We start from the raw sequence: 16,659 nt of genomic DNA, 5'->3' as shown, positions 1-16,659 counted from the left end.
TTTTTTTTTTTTTTTTCACGAGTATTTTAGTCTTTAAAATTATTTTGGTGTAAACAGTTTAATCCCTAAACGAGGGTTGCTGATTTATAAGAGAAGCCAAAATAAAGAGAGCTGTTGAGACTTACACTTTTTTGATGAAGTTTCACAGCTACTTTTGCCCCAGGTGTTGCTATTCCAGAAAAGGCAAACTTCAGTTGCAAACCTGCCCCAGTTGGAAGTTCAAACTCATTGTCCATAAACATATAGTGGACAAATAAGTCCTTGTCAACTCCTTTTGAGATGGCTTGTGCAAGCTGTGAACCAAACAAAGAAACAAATATTAACTAATGGATGCTGGATACTAGATTTTATCATCTGCCTTGAGATACACCATTGTAATGTGGATTGAGAGTGGTGAAGTCCTGGAACAGGCTGCCCAAGGAGGCTGTGGTTGCCCCGTCTCTGGAGGTGTTCAAGGCCAGGTTGGATGGGGCCCTGGGCAACCTGATCTAGTAAACATGGAAGTTTGGTGGCCCTGCCAGGCAGGGGGTTGGAGCTACATGATCCTTGAGGCCCCTTCCAACCTGGGTTATTCTGTGATTCTGTGTGACTCTGTGATTCTGGATTCCCCAAAATCAATAGAAAAATGTCTTTATTACTTCATCAAAAGCAGTGTTTTACTATATATTCCCTTTTCTTTTTAATGTGATATACTATTAATTCATGTTAATATATATATCTCATAATAATAATAATAAAAATAATCAGTAATGTGCCATAGTGACTAGCATTGAAATTTTAGGAATTGTTCCAGAATGTATCACAATTCTGCAATAATATCTGAAACCTACTTTTTTTCCTTTCCCTCACCTGTCTACAAGAAGGACTCTACTTAGTTATTGGGGGGTCTGTATGGGTTCCTTAAAGTCCTTCAGACTAAATTTATATATTTCATTTTAAGTATTTTTATTTTATGTGGCCAGAATGGGCATTAAATATACATTCTTCATATAATATATCAATAAAATCAAAACTTTGGTGGAAAAAGAAATACTGGTGAATAATATACATTGAAAAATCAGAAACATACCATTTCAGGAACTCTCTGAAGAGTTTTAATGAACTCGAGAGCTATGCTTCCCAGCAATTTGAAATCATTGAGTTTCATGTACCCAAGCTCTTCTCCCAGGATTCGCAGAAATGCTCTTCCTTCAGGAGCTTCCTTCTTGCTCAATTCTTTTATCAGTTTTTCGAGGTTAAGAATTATTGCTTTAGTGATCTCCTGAAAATTCAGTCAGAAAAAATAGATATAGAGAAATCCATAAGGTCATGTATCCAGAATAATGACACACTGAATATCAGTTAACTTTGCTAGTTTTTCTTTCTACAGAAAAAGGCCCATCCACATGCCATGAAGAAAGAACACTTTTGAACAGCATTAAGGACTTCTGCTTTAGCATACTAGAAAAGGATTAAGTTCACATACAATAAACATATAAGTGCTGTAATTACTATGTAAATATAGGAATGCTGGGCTGCACAGAAAATGCTTTCAAACTATACCTGATCCTGTTTGCCATCGTGGGAGTAACCAAAGTAGTCAAAGAGAGCCTTGGAAACCTGCTCTGGCACCTTGCCATCAACCCAGTACAGAGCCTTGCTTGCAGTATCTGGGAAAAATCCCTTCTCTCCAAACAAAGCTTCCAGTGTTGGTTCAAATCCCTTTCCATCCAAGCCAAGCTGAAACGAACAGAACAATGCCATAACTGAGAGAGGTTCTCCTCTTCTTTGTACCTTTACAACAAACAGACTTTCTGGGGAACGAAAAATGCATTGAAAGTATATCGTACAAGTCTATGATTCTTAAGGGAAGATTTTTTATGATAATATTAGAACTTAAGAAGTCTTTGGCGACATCCAACATAAAACCTACACATAGGCTGTATCTCACTTAGAATCTACTATGAGCACTTCAGAGTGCCAGTAATGACTCATTAGCATGAAGTCCATTTGTTACAGATGAGTTCATTTTACCCTAGCTGTGGCCTTTAATAATTCCAACAGGGTCGTCCATCCAGGCAAAGGCAAGTGACATCACATAACGGATGGCTTGCTCTAAAGCCCATCGAGATCAAATGAAAGTCTCCTTGTAAGCATAGTGATCTTTAGATTTCTCCCAAAGCTTGTAAAAACAATACATTATTCATGGAAAGTTGTTATAAGCAAACAGAAGTGAGAAAGAAAACAGTTGAATACTAGCAAAGGCTTTTGATAGTTGTACCTCAAAGATATCACTTGGGCCAAAACCATACACATTCAGGGTGGTTTTCAGCATAGTTTCTTTAGGAACATAGCTGTTTGGATCAAATATCACATTTCCTTCTACTTTGGCAGAGACGGGATTGAGGCCAGGTACAGAAACACTTTTGGAAACTTGATAATTTTGTGAGAATTTTCTGAAATCTTTGGCTGTTGGAACCTCGTTTCCTTTCAGCGCTTCTTCAAGTTGGCTTTTTAGACTAGGAAAAAGGATAGCAATGCAAATATGATCAGTATGAATTGCAATAAATCTTTATCCCTAAGTGTGAGATTTCTTACGTCACTTGCAAACGTTCATACAACAGAGGTGACTGTATACATGGTTAGCTCTCTGCACATACTACTAGTAAGTCTAAGGGCAAGAGCAGCCCTGCTCTAACAAAGCCATAGACCTGTTCAGTTGATGTTCTTCAAACAAAGAAAACAAGCCAGCAAATTAACAATCAAACAAAGAACAACAATGACAAAAACATAGAAAACTCACACTACTAAAACAACTTTCAATGCAGTTATGGAAAAACTTTGTTCTTCTTAGGAGACCAGTATATAACAAAATTTTACTTACTCTTCAATGCCTGCTTCGTCAGAGTCTAGGATGTTGGCAATGTGTGAAGCAACAAAGCTTTTCACTTGCTCATTCTTCTCCCTGGTGAGGATTCTCATAATCTTTGTGAGATCAGCTGGGGAAGGATTCTTCATCAGTAGGAGATAGGCTGATAGACGTTTATCTGTAGGTGCATCCCCTTCCTGGAATTCTTTCAGAAGTGCTGAACGATCCTACATAAACATAACAATATTGTCATACTCCTTAGAGAAGAGACAGCATGAAATAATTTCAAGTATGTAATTTCTTCAAGACTGCATAATTACAAAGTACCCTTTTTCCTAAAATCGGTCAAAGTCTTGTCATGGATAATATTCTGATACTGTTTCTTTTCTTAGATCTGTTCAGAGAAATTATGTTTTTATTAAAATAGATTTTCTCAGTCTGTATCTGGCAAATTAATTTGTTTTTTCTAAAAATGATTTTCTTGTGTGCCCTGGTCTGCAGAAAAAAAAAACTTAAATTTTTTATCATTCAGAAAGAAGGTGATCAAAATGCCCTGCTGTAGGAAAACTAAAAACAGATCTTGGAAATAGATAGTGACAATAATAAAAAATCAAATGGAAGTAAGTCTGAGGATGAGGGCTCCACGTGATTTTGGGCTCCCAGACTCCTTAAGCCTTGTCTGGAAACAAGACCTTTGAGGTGAGATGATCTTATTAATGTTGAAATTGTCATGCCATTGTAACGTGAACACAAATCTAAGCAATACTATGAATAACAATGACAACAATGTGCCAGTATAAAATATCAACCTGTTTTTTCTTAGTAAATTTATTTAAATTTGAATTAATTCCTTATTTAAACTCAGCTTCAAATAAGCAGAATTCCATTTAACCCCCTTGCTGGAAAGTGTCCATGGAAAGTGGCTTATTCAAAGAAGTAACATTCCCTCAATCAGAAGAATTTCTCAGACATGTGGATAGAAATTAAACTAACAAAAGAAATTCTATTAGATGCAGCTAAAAGAGAGGTAGCAAAATTATGAATTAATAGGAGTGCCCTATTTCATTCAGTTATTTATGTGAACAGTCAAGGTGAATTGAAGGCAGGTTATTCTAGTTCTTGTGTATTACCTCGTCTGTAAGGGCCATTTTCCGGAATGCCTGTATGGCTGCTTTTTGAACTGAAAGTGATGCAGCTTGACTTCTGATGCATGTTTTAAGAGAAGCTTTTAGGCTGGGTTTAGCTTTCTCCATTACTGCACCCATGTTTCCAATAGCCTGTCAGCGATGAAAACAAAGAAAGATGATTCATTTCTTTTCTCCACCAATAGAAGCAAAGTAATATATGTGCTATGATAAGAAAGAAGCAAATAAAAATACCCGAAGTGTGAGATATGTGAGTTCAGCATCTCCAGAACAGTCAGCACCGAGCAGTGATACCATGAAGTCAGCAACATCTGTTATTTCCTCTGTCACAATCATCTTCTCATTATAGAACCTGAAGCAAAAAGTGCATGAGAAACAAATGGTTAAAATGGAAAATGCATATTTATTTTTTATTTCAGTAGAACAAACTCAAGAGAAGAACAAAAAACCCTCAAGAAGGACTAGTCTTAGAGTTCGCATACTGTAATGTTTGCTTGGTGTTATTCTGTAAAATTACACAGTGCCATTACTTACTTAGTAACAGCATGACTCAAGCCATAAAAGGAAGCTCTGCTTGGCTGATACTGGGCCATGTTAAGAATTTCCCGGATTCTCTTCGGGGTAGGAGAAGGTAAGAGTCCCATGGTATACGTGACCAGGTCTACCACAAGTGGATTCACGTTTTCAGTTCTCAGTATCTGAAGGACTGCACTATAACACTCCGGAGTTCCACACTGAATCAGGGCCTGAATTGTGATGGAACTGAAAGGAAAAGCGATGGCTTTAATTAATGAATTTCTTGTTTGCACTTATTCCTGCATGCTTCATGTTTAAAGAAACATTTGACACATTCACTCAAGTCTGTTAATATAAATGTGTGATTACGTATAGCCAGAAGTAAAGCACACAATTACTAATCAGGAAGAAGCTGCTTAATTTTACAAATTATGATAATACATGACTAGATAAGAACAAGATGAAAAATATTAACATTACTACAATTACACAGACATATCTATTTTTTCCATGGCCTCGAGATTCTCCATACCTTTCAGTATTATAACACATTGAATGAGACTGAGGCTCTCATCTCTCGAGAGACTGAGGGCATAAAGTACGCATAAACTCACTGAAATCCAGCCAAGACAGGAATAGTATGATTTGGGAGTGGAGGTCAACCTCAAACCAAAGGTTTGTGCCCTTACATGGCTCTAAAAATCTCACATTCAAAACCGTGTTCTTGGAATTTGGAATTAACACTGCCCTTGAGCAAAACTAGATCAAAGATATTTGGCCATAGTAACAAGTACACTGCATTGCATCAGGCATTTACACTTGGATTGGTGGTGGGGAGGAAAACCCTACACTGTTATATTCAACACAATTTAATTTATAGTTTAGTTTCTTCATTAAAATGGGAAGATTTGATCAGGTAATGATCATGCAATATTAGTACTTCGTAGCTGTCTGAAACTTTCAAACCTATTTAAATTCTTAAACTGTTTTCATTTATTTAATATTCAAGTTATTACCATCTGAGCACTTTTGATGGAAAAAAATTAAATTAGTTCTTGCTCTCTGATTTCTCTCTCTGGATTATTAATATGAAATTTATCTATCTGAAGGACAACCCTGACATCTATTTAAACTACATTTGCAGATAATGTGCAGTGAATCATCAACTTTGGAATGATTTTGCTACGGCATTGACACATGCTAGAACTGCTAGAACATACCTTGAAGTTTCCATCATCTTTGGTACAAGAGAGCCAAGAGTGCTGTTGTGTAAACTTCTAAGTCCAGAAACAAATTTGTAAAAGAGTTTTGCTCTCTGTTGGTTCTGCTGGGAGGCGGTAAGTTTCTGCAGTTCCTGAAGAATCTTCAAAACAGCATCACCCTGCTTGGAAAATTTAGCATCTGTGCTTTCCAGTGCAAGTCCTTTTTCTTCCAGTTCATCTAGAAATTAAACCAATGACGCTCTTTATTACGTGATCAAGGAGCTCTCTGCACTGAATATAATTAATATCAACAGTTTAGATTGCCTTATACTGCAATTGTTGAAGTTCAAGAAATGAATATTTTGTAAAAATAAATGGAATTTAAATGCAGTTCTCCCCAAAATAGAATAATGACACTGAATTGCATAAAGCATCTGAACATGAATTCATGATTTCATGAAGATATTTCCTTGGCACCTTTTATACTAGCAGAGTTCGCCTTTCTAACTTTTAATGAGTGTATATTAGGAAAAACATGCTCTGTCAATGCAGTAACAATTGCATTATAAAGAGGGGCATTTCAGAAATAAACATATAGTAATCAAGAATTGATGCAACCGAAATTGCAAAAGAAATCATGACTAACTTAAAAAAGTTTTGTTAAACTCATTTTCAAAAAGATTAGAAATACTTTTCATTATTTAGATTATTTAGAATGTTTTAATTATTAAGATTAATTTGAAAATTAAAATGAAAAGACAAAGATTGTGTAGGTTTACAAAGTATTTTTAAACTTTTCATTTTTTCTCCTCACATTTCTCCCCAAATCTTTTTCCTGCCTAAGTCAATGGAGATTCATTACAAATCATCATTTGCTTAGGTGTTCTCAAATACGTCAATGAATTCACAGCTTGAAAAAAAATAAAATAAATCCATTCCTCTATTTGAGATTTATTTAGAATTGCAGCTGTACCTCCATCAAAATTTTTGTTATTCATCCTCTGATTATCTTCAAGCTTCAGTGTCTGGTTGACTTCTGTCATCATACCATATTGATTTCTAGCAAACAAACAAAAAATCAGTGCTTTAGTTGCGTCAAAATTCCTTTGAGGGATCTTCCTACACTTCTTGCATCCTTGCAAACAACGTGCAGGTTCAGGGATAAAGTCTTGGCAGAATTTGATATATTAGCATCCAAATTGAATATTTATTTTAAAATGGTAATTGTAAATAGTGATCAACATACTTGTATGAGGAAGGCAGAAAGAGGTGTTTTTCACTGCAGACAACATCTCTTATATGCTTTTTCTTTGGATCAATATTGTAGTGACAGGATTGAGTGCTACTCAGAAGGGTAGATAGTGGGATGTTCTGTAAAATGAAAAAAATACAGGAGTTATTTTATATTCAAAGTTTGCTAGTTTTCCTGAAACCTTAACTCTTACAGTCTATTGGATGGTGCATAACTTGTAATCATTATCATACAGAAAGGAAATTATGCCAGTAGCAAATGTAAGTCTCTCAACAAGCAAAAATCCCACAGATACTCTTCCTTAAGCATCACTGTAGTGTTTGGCATAGTAGTTACTTCATGATTTTCTTTCTTAGAATGTAGGACTAGTTCACATAAACTAGCTTATAATTTTTAGAGTAGTTCAGGATCCTCGCTGCAACTGATGTTCTTTCTAATTTCACTATTATACACATTTGAATTTTTCTACAATAACGTGTAGAAGTAGTAGAAGTTATAAAATGTGCTTTTCACAGTGATTATTTATCTATTTATTTATTTATTTTGGGGGGAAAACATTGAACAGTGCAGAAGCCACAGTATTAGGAAGAAATCTGCAAATATTCATGAAAGCAACTGCATTGGATTGTAGGGGATTCATAAGTAGACTGAACAGTATGTCAAAACATTTACTTTAGGAGATTTAGAGCCCTCTCCTGCGTATCACAGACATATCTGAGTGCTGGTGGATTATATGGTTTACATGAGGTGGGAATGCTGAAAAGGTTGACCCACAAAATAAAAATGTTGTATATGATCTGATAGGTTACTGTGCAGTCAACAGTACCAACTCCAACTATTACAAGGATTCCTCCATGAATTCATGAGAGGAATATCAAAGATAGTTACATCCTTTTTCTCTACTTCTGTTCTTCATTATTTACTGCCAACAAAACCACAGGCTGCTTTTACATGGGGGAGCAGAAAACCTTTAATAAGGTCAATACAAAATTAGTAGTTGCTTATCTGTTTAAGCGATGTAGAAGAATGTTGTATCACAGACTTTTCAGTGGTATACTTACTAGTCCTTTTACAATGGCAACAGGGCTGACATAATCTCTGATTGGACTGAAGTTCTCACAGGCTTTCAGGTTCCTGTTAACTGAAATATCTTCTGCAACACTTCCCCTTCTGGATTTGAACGCAACCACACTGTCACACTTTCCATATATGGTATCCTAGAAGGAGGAAAGGAATTAGTGTATTTATTCATGCCATCAGCCATTTTCTGTTCTGGCAGAAATGCACAAACTATCATCTGAATTTCCAGGTCTTCTGAAAATTATACCTAAGAATAACTCCACTAGGTGAGATTTCTTCCATTTATTAAGAAAAGAAGGTGAATGCTTTTCAAAATTCTTACCATGGAAATTCTTTGTAAGCTTTCCTCTGTTTCCGTTGGTGCAAGGAGAGCTGAGATGATTCCTCTCTTAAGATTGAGAATATTCTGAGGTTCATCCTTCTTTGGATATAGTTTGACTTTTGTTCCATCCTGAGTACTGAATTTTAGCTCATGTCTGCCAAAAAAAAATCCCCAACATTAGTATGAAATCATGTTAAAACCACACAGGAAGGTGTGGTTTTAAACTGATGGGCCATGCCTGAAGTAGCATGTTTTTTCTTGGTCTATTAGTATTTAACATTTGTTGTTACTACTGTTTCAAAATATTACTATTAAAGTAGGTCCTTCCCAGCAAAATTCTAACCAAGGACATTCTGGTATCACCAGACTACGTCATGTAAGGACAAGTAAATATCAGGAGCAATGGCTTGAAGTTGGAATTGCAACAATTCAGATAGGAGATGACCAAATTTTTAGACTGAGGTAATTATTAACTACTGTAGCAGTTAGCTACAAAATGGAAAATTGAAAGGCTAAAAGCCACTACTTGTGGCTTTTAAATAAAAACTGCATTGTGAAAAATAGATTTTAACACTCTCTGAAGTTTTCGTTAAGATTGATGAGTTGGGAAACAAGAGGGAGTGGATTGTGAGGCACTGCAATACGCTTATAGGAGTACAAATAATGCATAACTACCAAGCACTGGGGACTAGTTGGGTGGAGGGAGTAATAGTAAGCTACAAAAATAGATAAGCAAGGAAAAGGTAAGCTGCATAGGTCATTAAAAATCATGATAGGAAATCCGGACTTCAGTCTCAAATGCCTTTCTATTGCACAGTCTTTGTATGATATCAGCAAGGGAAAATGGCTGCAGACAGTCATGTGAGATTTTGCGTACAAGAGCAAATATTCCAGTTGCAGTAATCTTTCAGGGAACTAACCAACAGTTTCATGGTGTAAATGATAGAAACATATATATATGTATAAAGACATTCTAGGTGAAAATTCTGGATAGAAAAAAAGCTTCCCTGGTAGAAACGCACTAGCCCCGAACATAACAGGGAGAGAACTGCTATGGAACCAGCATATAAACCTGCTACATTATCATCAACATGCCCTAAACTTGGAAAAGCATAGTCAAGGGCTGTTACATTACCAGTCACTTAATGCTGAAATTACAAATATTGATGAATTAGTTACTGATAACTTATATTTCTTACTTGGACATAGCATTTGCAAAGTCGTCAGAGTTCGTTGACTTCTTCAGAATGGCTTTTTTCTCACTGTCAACACCAAATGTCTCCCTTAGGGAGCAATGCATTGTCCTCAGGATGAACTGGCACAGCTGTGGTACCTCCAGCTCAACCTGAAAATACATACTCTATGTGTTTATCTTTTTTTTATTTTCATTTTTTTTCCATTACCATGTTCCCTATCATCTAGCTGTAGTCTTGAAAACATGGTGTTCCTTGGGCTGGGCAAAGTGTCAGAATCATGCTGACAGCTGCACTTGGGAAAGAATCCAAAGTGCTCTCAGCAGCTTAAGATAGCTTGAGGAAGAAGACATGAAAACTAGCATTGGTTTGGTTAATGGAGCGAAGTGTTCTATACACATATTTAAAAATCAACTTTAGGTGCTGAAGAATTACAGTACTAGAATAATTGTTTGAAAACCTGTGTCGCTATAATGATTACTGTTGAATATTAGAATACTATAACCCAAAAGTAAAAATCAATTATTCAATTGCAGGAAAAAACAACAACAACAACAACAACAACAAAAAACCAACTAGTGAAAGGAGCGTTTTGGAGAAGCTAGAAGGGGTTTGGGACAAACATTAGTTCAATGCCCTGTGGGCCTTTTATCCCTACAGCATGGATTCTGGCATGACGGTTCCCACCAATAGGCTATCAGGTGGTCTTCATGGCATCAGTGAGTTGTTTTAGTTTGATTTCTAGAATTGTTTGATGTACACTCAAACTGGTAGCCAAGAATACTCAATTACCAGGTCTTTTTCCTCTTTCCCTAATAAATACAGCCATATCAGGACAAAAAAGCTCTGATACAACGGTATGAAGGAATATCCTGCCTAGAATAGGGAGGCTTACTCTTCAGGACTCTCACTGAGCACCTTTCAAAATAAAAATCTTATTTGGAAAAACACTGAAGGATGCTCCCCAGTTGCAAAGTACTATGTTAGTCGATATACAGTCCCAGTGAGTTGTATTTACTCCTGTTTCCTTACTTTACAGCTGATCTTTGAACCGCTTCGAGAATCTGCTGTTCCCGTGATCCCACTTGATGCTTCTGCTTCATATAAGTAAACATATTTTCTAAGGCTTTTAAACCGGGCTGCATCTTCTGCAAGTAAGAAAACAAGTATTTTCATCACTTGGTAGGATATGCATATCTAGATCCTTGCAATCCATATCAACGTATAACTAAAATGTATAACATTCATAAAGGAAGCATGCAACCTGTCCCACTATTTTCTTGTACATTTGCTATAGAGGAGTTCATAGACAAAGAACAGCTGGATATGTTCTAAAGAAACTACAGCTAAGGCAAAATTTTAGTTGGAAGTGTTGAGTTTTTGGTTCCATAACTCTATATTATGAGCGCTGACAATATGACCCCATCCACATTACATTAATGATAACAACTGAACCAGCAGAAAACTTAAGGTGTGGAACTGTTTTAAAAATGATTCAATTTGTTCTATTTAAACTAGTAAAATGATTAATTTCACCTAAGATTTCCACATAATAATTCAAGAAAGATGCAAGAAGATCTAAATAATGTGAAAAGGACTGAAAGTAAATAAACACAGAAAAGGACACCAAAACTAGCATTCGTCATTACTATTTCACCTGAACCTACAGAACATCTTCCTAAAACCACTGATTTGCTGTAATGAATTCACTTATTAAGTCAAGGAATCTCCTTAGAGAAGACTCTTTTTATTGGAGTTAGATTTTAGCTATGTAAAGCACATCCAATGCATGACAAAACCACCAAGTTTTTGAGTGAGGGTAAGGCAGGAGGAAGGATTTATGAATATGTTTCTCTTAACATCAAAGGAAACCACGAAACAGAATGAGCTTCCTCAAAGGAATGGCTTTAACCAGTGTTAAACATGTCTGCTGTTTTCAGAGGTAATTTGTCTATAATTTTGATTCCTACAGGCAGGAATGATTGGATGGTAGGAAATGCTTTCCTAAGAGAGTGGTCAGGCACTGGAATGGGCTGCCCAGGGAGGTGGTGGAGGCACCAACATTTAGATGTTGTACTGAGGGAGATGGTTTAGTGGGAAATGTTGGTGACAGGTGGATGGTTGGACTGGATGATCTTAGAGGGTTTTTCCAAACTTGGTTATTTTATGATTCTATGAATATTGTAACAGACATTAAAAACTATATATTTTGTTCAGTGTCAAATACAGGGATATAATCTTCTTTTGATGTTTGGAATGTGTAATGTAGGCCACATAATGTCCAGAGGTAAAGTTAATTCTCACTATATTTACAGCTATCATTTTAATCTAACCATATGATTGGGCGACAGTGATTGATTAGGTGACAGTGTTAAAGCAGTTTAACCAGAAGTTACCATTTCCTCAGTTTGGACTGAGTATCTCACAGGGTTGTGACATTATTGTGATGCCGAGTGAAAAGTACTTGCCTAAATTGCTCCTATGTGGTAATTTGTGGCTATCAAAACGTATTTCATTTACAGAAATAAAATCATCTTGCTGTAAACCCACACATCCACCATCAAATCTCTACTTTCCAGAACCAGCTATGATTGTAGCATACTCCTCCTCTGTTATAAAATATTTATTATGTCGCATGACGAGAGCAAGGGGATCTTGATGTATATATCTCACAGATTTACATACTTAAAAAGGAGAATAGAATATTACTGTGACACTCTGTATTTCCTCCATGGGCTGTCACTTTCATAAGCTTTACCTACTTCAATAGTGTTTTAACTGAATTTAATGCAATTGCTACAAAGAATTAATGTAATTAATAATAAGTATCATATAGCACTCAGCATCTTGCAAACATTTGAGAAGTCAATTAATTCATCTAATTAACCTTAAATTTACCACTATCCCTGTTGCTTTCTGCTGTCCTGGACTTTACCACTGCTTAACTGTACATGCTTAGAAATTTTCGCAGTATGTACTACTCTAAAGCCAAAAGAATAATTATTGTTTCATTTCCTACTTTTAGACAGTAATAAATGGAAAAGGAATATGGAAAGGACAAGATTAGAAATGGAAACAACAAAGAATTTATTATAGTGAAAATACAAAAGAAATTGGCCCAGAAAAGTCTTTGTTTTGGGCATCTGGACAAAACCTCAGTTGCCTGGAAATGGTGCTGAAGTATCCAGTAAGAGAAAAAAAAGCCTGAAGATCAAAAGGGACAATGAAGAAAACAACCCATTTGGTACTTTGACCCTACGATGGAACATTACGTGTCTAACCAGGCAGTCAGGGCCAGTCAGAGTTCATTATAAAGATAGGGGATAAAGTCAGCATTTCCTGAATCTTGAGTTGTTTTTAGGAATTGCTGTTCCTGCTGATAGAGTTGATGATTTATTCTACAGGTATTTAGTTAGATATCCAAGTGCAATTCTGTGGGATAAGCAGACAATGTGATGGGAATATAAGGAGTGAGATTCAGCCCATGTAATAGTAACGTACACAACCTCATTAATAAAGCTTAAGAGTTGATAAAAACAGATTTCCAGATTAAAAAATTTGCATGTGAGAATTAAGAAATAAACAAACAATGAACAGTAAAGTTTCTTAAAAGGGGACTTTTAAAAAGTTTAGGAATGGCATCTCATCTTCTCTGATCTTATGAAACTATTGAAATTCTTAGGGCTAAGCCTTATGGATAAATAAATGCCTAAAATAAATGACCATAAATACTTCAGTCATCAGTTTTGTTTTAGTTATTTCAGAGGAAGAAATTCACAGAATAGGAAAAACTCTGAAGAATGTATTCAGCTAATAGAGCAATATAAGGTAACAAAAGCAGATGCAAAAAATAAGTTACTTGAACATCCTGGGTTTCCATTTTCAGGTGTTTCTTCCTCTGTAAGGAGTAAAAACAAGAATTAAAAGTGCAGAAACAGTTTTCTAGCCATAAAGCAAGGCCTATACAAAAAAAAACGGAAATAGTTTTCTTTGCAAGATTTTTCTAATGAACATAAATTTGATGTAGTTTTGCACTGAAATAAATAACAAATATGCTTAACACTGATAACACAGAGTGAAGTTTAAAGAGCATTATACGAATTGTCCTGACATTGTGAACTATGAGCTGAAAGTAGGATCTTCAGTTCACTAAATTAAATTGCTTTGATTTAAACCTCAGGATTATCTTCTAGGTTGACCAGTATTTTTAAAGGTTCCATGTTACATGAAATTTTTAAAAAGTGGTCGCAAAATGTATAGGCAAACAGACAAAATGCAACTCAGGTAATGCAGTTTGCTTACTTTAAAATCTTAGTCTGTTCTGGAGTACAGATATACTGGAGAATGAATGAATGGCTGTAATTTGCATTTTGTACACTCAAAAAATGACAACTTTGATAAGTAATACTATAATTCTCTGCTACCAAAACTTTTCCAACAATTTTGTGTGTGCGTGTATGTAGAAAATATAGGCGAATATTCAAAGTTCGTAATTTGGAGGAAAAAAACACTTACTGGAAGCCTGTTCAATTTAAGGATTATTTCCTCCAATATATCTTAGATAGACATCCCATACAACTATTTTAAATGGAATAAAAGCTTACTGTAGTAAGCTTGCTGCATTCCTGTGTTGCTATATATTTCTTTGGACTTTCACACATGAATGCCAGAAGTTTTCAGAATAGTCTCTGTGGACTTTCTAAGCTTCCATAATGGGAATTCTAAGGCTGATTGCTCTATAGTAATATAGTAGTTATAGTAATAACATTAATAATAAACATTAGAAACACATCCTCCAAACTGTGTAACGCCAGTCAGCATCAGAATGTGATGATGAATTATATCTGCATATAAAACCTGAACTGGTTCAGATCTTTATAACAGGTGCTGGACTCATTCTCTTCCTTAAAATTCCTGAAATCTTAACACTACAGTGTCACATTCTAAAAAGCCATTTCATAGGAAGCAAAGAGATTGCTCACAATATGCAGCATAGTATTGACCCAGGCTGCCTTTTCTGATTTAGAGAGAAAACTGCACTAGCCTAGTTCTTTTACTACTACTACTGATGGCTGCGTTCCTTTAACTTCCATGGAGGTGGATGCAGAACAGCATTACAGAAGAACAATCAGGACAAAGTAAACTGCATGAATTTCTCATAAATTGGAAAAACAAAAAACAAAAAACAACTAACAATTAAACAACCAAAAAAAAAAAAACCAAAAAAAAAACCGAAAAAGAAATAATAAAAACCCAAACCAACCAACCAACCAAACCCCAAAAACACACACTTAGTTTGATCAAAAAACACCAGAAAACATTTGTAACTTTTCCTGCATTGGAATCCTCTTACAGTTGCCCAGCCATAGAAGGGGAAAGAGATGATCTCTTCATCATACTTTCCATCTCTAATTCTATAAACCACAGCCCTGTTGATTTTCACTTTCTTCTTATTTTAAGAAGTTCACAAATAAAGCAGCAAAAAATGCTGACATAAAAGATGGTACTTACGTGTGAGAACACCACTGCTGAGCAGCAGCAAGAGTAGCAAGAGCTGCACAGGGCCCATGGTGAGCCCTGGATGCTCTTGGTCCTCTTTCTTTTCCTTCCCTCCCCTCTTCACCACCACCTCGGAGGGAGAATGAGCCTTCTGACTTGGACCTTCATTTATATAATCTGTAGCAAGCAGCTGAGGCAAACGGTTTAGAAACCTCAGAGCAAATTGCCAAAGGTCCAAAGGTAAGAGATCTAGATCTTCACTGCACTCCAAACGCTGCTCTGCATTGGTTGCTGGGAGTCCCCGAAGGCAGAAGACTGAGCATATACTAGAAATAAGTTACTATGCCAGTTGTTGGGTTCAGTTTTTTTTCACAGAGTTTTGAAAACAACATCTATCAGCTACAGCATTTCACAGTGTTTTCAAAGACACTTCCCGTGTTTACACAGTAAGGCTTCAAATGCATAAGTCAGAGCTGGAAGAAATGATGATCCCCGCAGCATGTTTTCAGCATGGATGTTGAGGGTACTTCAGAACGTCAGAGATTATTGTGTGATTTAGGCCTCTTCCCTTTACAGACAGAAGAGTGAAAAGCTGCTGCTTTTTTTTTTTTTTTTTTTACCTTTTTTGTTTGTTTGTTTGTTTTTCTACATAATTTCTCATATGCTTTTCTAAAAACAAAGTTAAATTTCCTTTCAGTATTCTGGCAACTCAGAATGTGTTCATGTTGAAAGGGAGTTCTGTATAATTCTTTTGTTTTCTTGGTTTAACATTCCATTTCTTCCATTTGTTAATGCAGCAAAGATATGAAAACGAGTTGATAACATTCCTTTGAATGAAGAAGATAAAACGGTGAAGAAAAACTGAATTCAGACAAACAAATGAAAAAATTGTTTATGAATATGCACATTGGTTAAAATTTGGTTTTGTGCCTTGAGAAATCCCACTAGTTTGAATTCTCTCTCCATTCATATCTACTGAAGCAAATTGCAGTTACAAAAAAAAACACAAAAACCCTTGACTGAGGAAATAGTTGAGGACATTTTGTTGAGTAAATTTAATTTTCAGATATCTTATCAAAATGAAATGTTTTGACATTCCCAAGTCAAAATATTTTCTCTTAGCTTACTGAATCAACAGTTCAAGTTTAGTAATTTCTTTTCCCTTGAAATATTACCACGCATCACAGCAGTTATCTTCAAAGCCTCTTATTTCTTTATACCCCTTCTCTCTTGGCCTTCATGGTTAAGTTACCTTTCCCAGGATGTGTTACAGCACATAGTTCCTAGCATCAGTTCAACCAAATGGCAAGCATGGGGCATCCTATTCAATAAAGGGGACATAATTAGGAATATGTCTGTGAACACCAGCAACAGAGGTTTTTGTTTCCTCTCATGTCCACAGATGTCTCAGTATGTGTTGCGATACGTGACAGTGATTTTACTCTGTAAAGTGATTCTATCATTTGACCCCTTTTCTGCATTCAAATATTAAGAGTTCTTCACTATTATTTCAAATCTGTTTATTTGTTCACTTCAGCACTGCAAACTGATGGAGCTCTGGAGTGCCCAGTATTCAGAGGTTTGCTAGCTATATCTATATTT

The 16,659-nt window shown here is 35.8% G+C and overlaps 1 protein-coding gene across 1 annotated transcript in view; it reads right to left on the bottom strand.

Moving 5' to 3' along the window:
* APOB (apolipoprotein B) overlaps positions 1-15,127 on the bottom strand; it is a 35,021-nt gene extending 19,894 nt beyond the window's left edge. The window contains exons 1-17 of the mRNA XM_072333104.1: positions 15,070-15,127; positions 13,418-13,456; positions 10,591-10,706; positions 9,565-9,710; positions 8,366-8,519; positions 8,025-8,180; positions 6,958-7,082; positions 6,685-6,770; positions 5,730-5,949; positions 4,528-4,755; positions 4,228-4,345; positions 3,979-4,125; positions 2,864-3,075; positions 2,261-2,498; positions 1,543-1,719; positions 1,070-1,261; positions 126-293 (exon numbers count right to left, since the gene is read on the bottom strand). Of these exons, the coding sequence (XP_072189205.1) occupies positions 126-293; positions 1,070-1,261; positions 1,543-1,719; positions 2,261-2,498; positions 2,864-3,075; positions 3,979-4,125; positions 4,228-4,345; positions 4,528-4,755; positions 5,730-5,949; positions 6,685-6,770; positions 6,958-7,082; positions 8,025-8,180; positions 8,366-8,519; positions 9,565-9,710; positions 10,591-10,706; positions 13,418-13,456; positions 15,070-15,127 (2,580 nt within the window). The remainder of the gene's footprint in view (positions 1-125; positions 294-1,069; positions 1,262-1,542; positions 1,720-2,260; positions 2,499-2,863; positions 3,076-3,978; positions 4,126-4,227; positions 4,346-4,527; positions 4,756-5,729; positions 5,950-6,684; positions 6,771-6,957; positions 7,083-8,024; positions 8,181-8,365; positions 8,520-9,564; positions 9,711-10,590; positions 10,707-13,417; positions 13,457-15,069) is intronic.
* Between the last annotated feature and the right edge of the window lie 1,532 nt (positions 15,128-16,659).

The sequence above is a fragment of the Excalfactoria chinensis genome, chromosome 3 (assembly GCF_039878825.1).
Source record: "Excalfactoria chinensis isolate bCotChi1 chromosome 3, bCotChi1.hap2, whole genome shotgun sequence".
Classification (NCBI taxonomy): domain Eukaryota; kingdom Metazoa; phylum Chordata; class Aves; order Galliformes; family Phasianidae; genus Excalfactoria; species Excalfactoria chinensis.
Note: the sequence above shows the minus strand (reverse complement) of the source record. Positions and strands in the feature narration are given on the sequence as shown.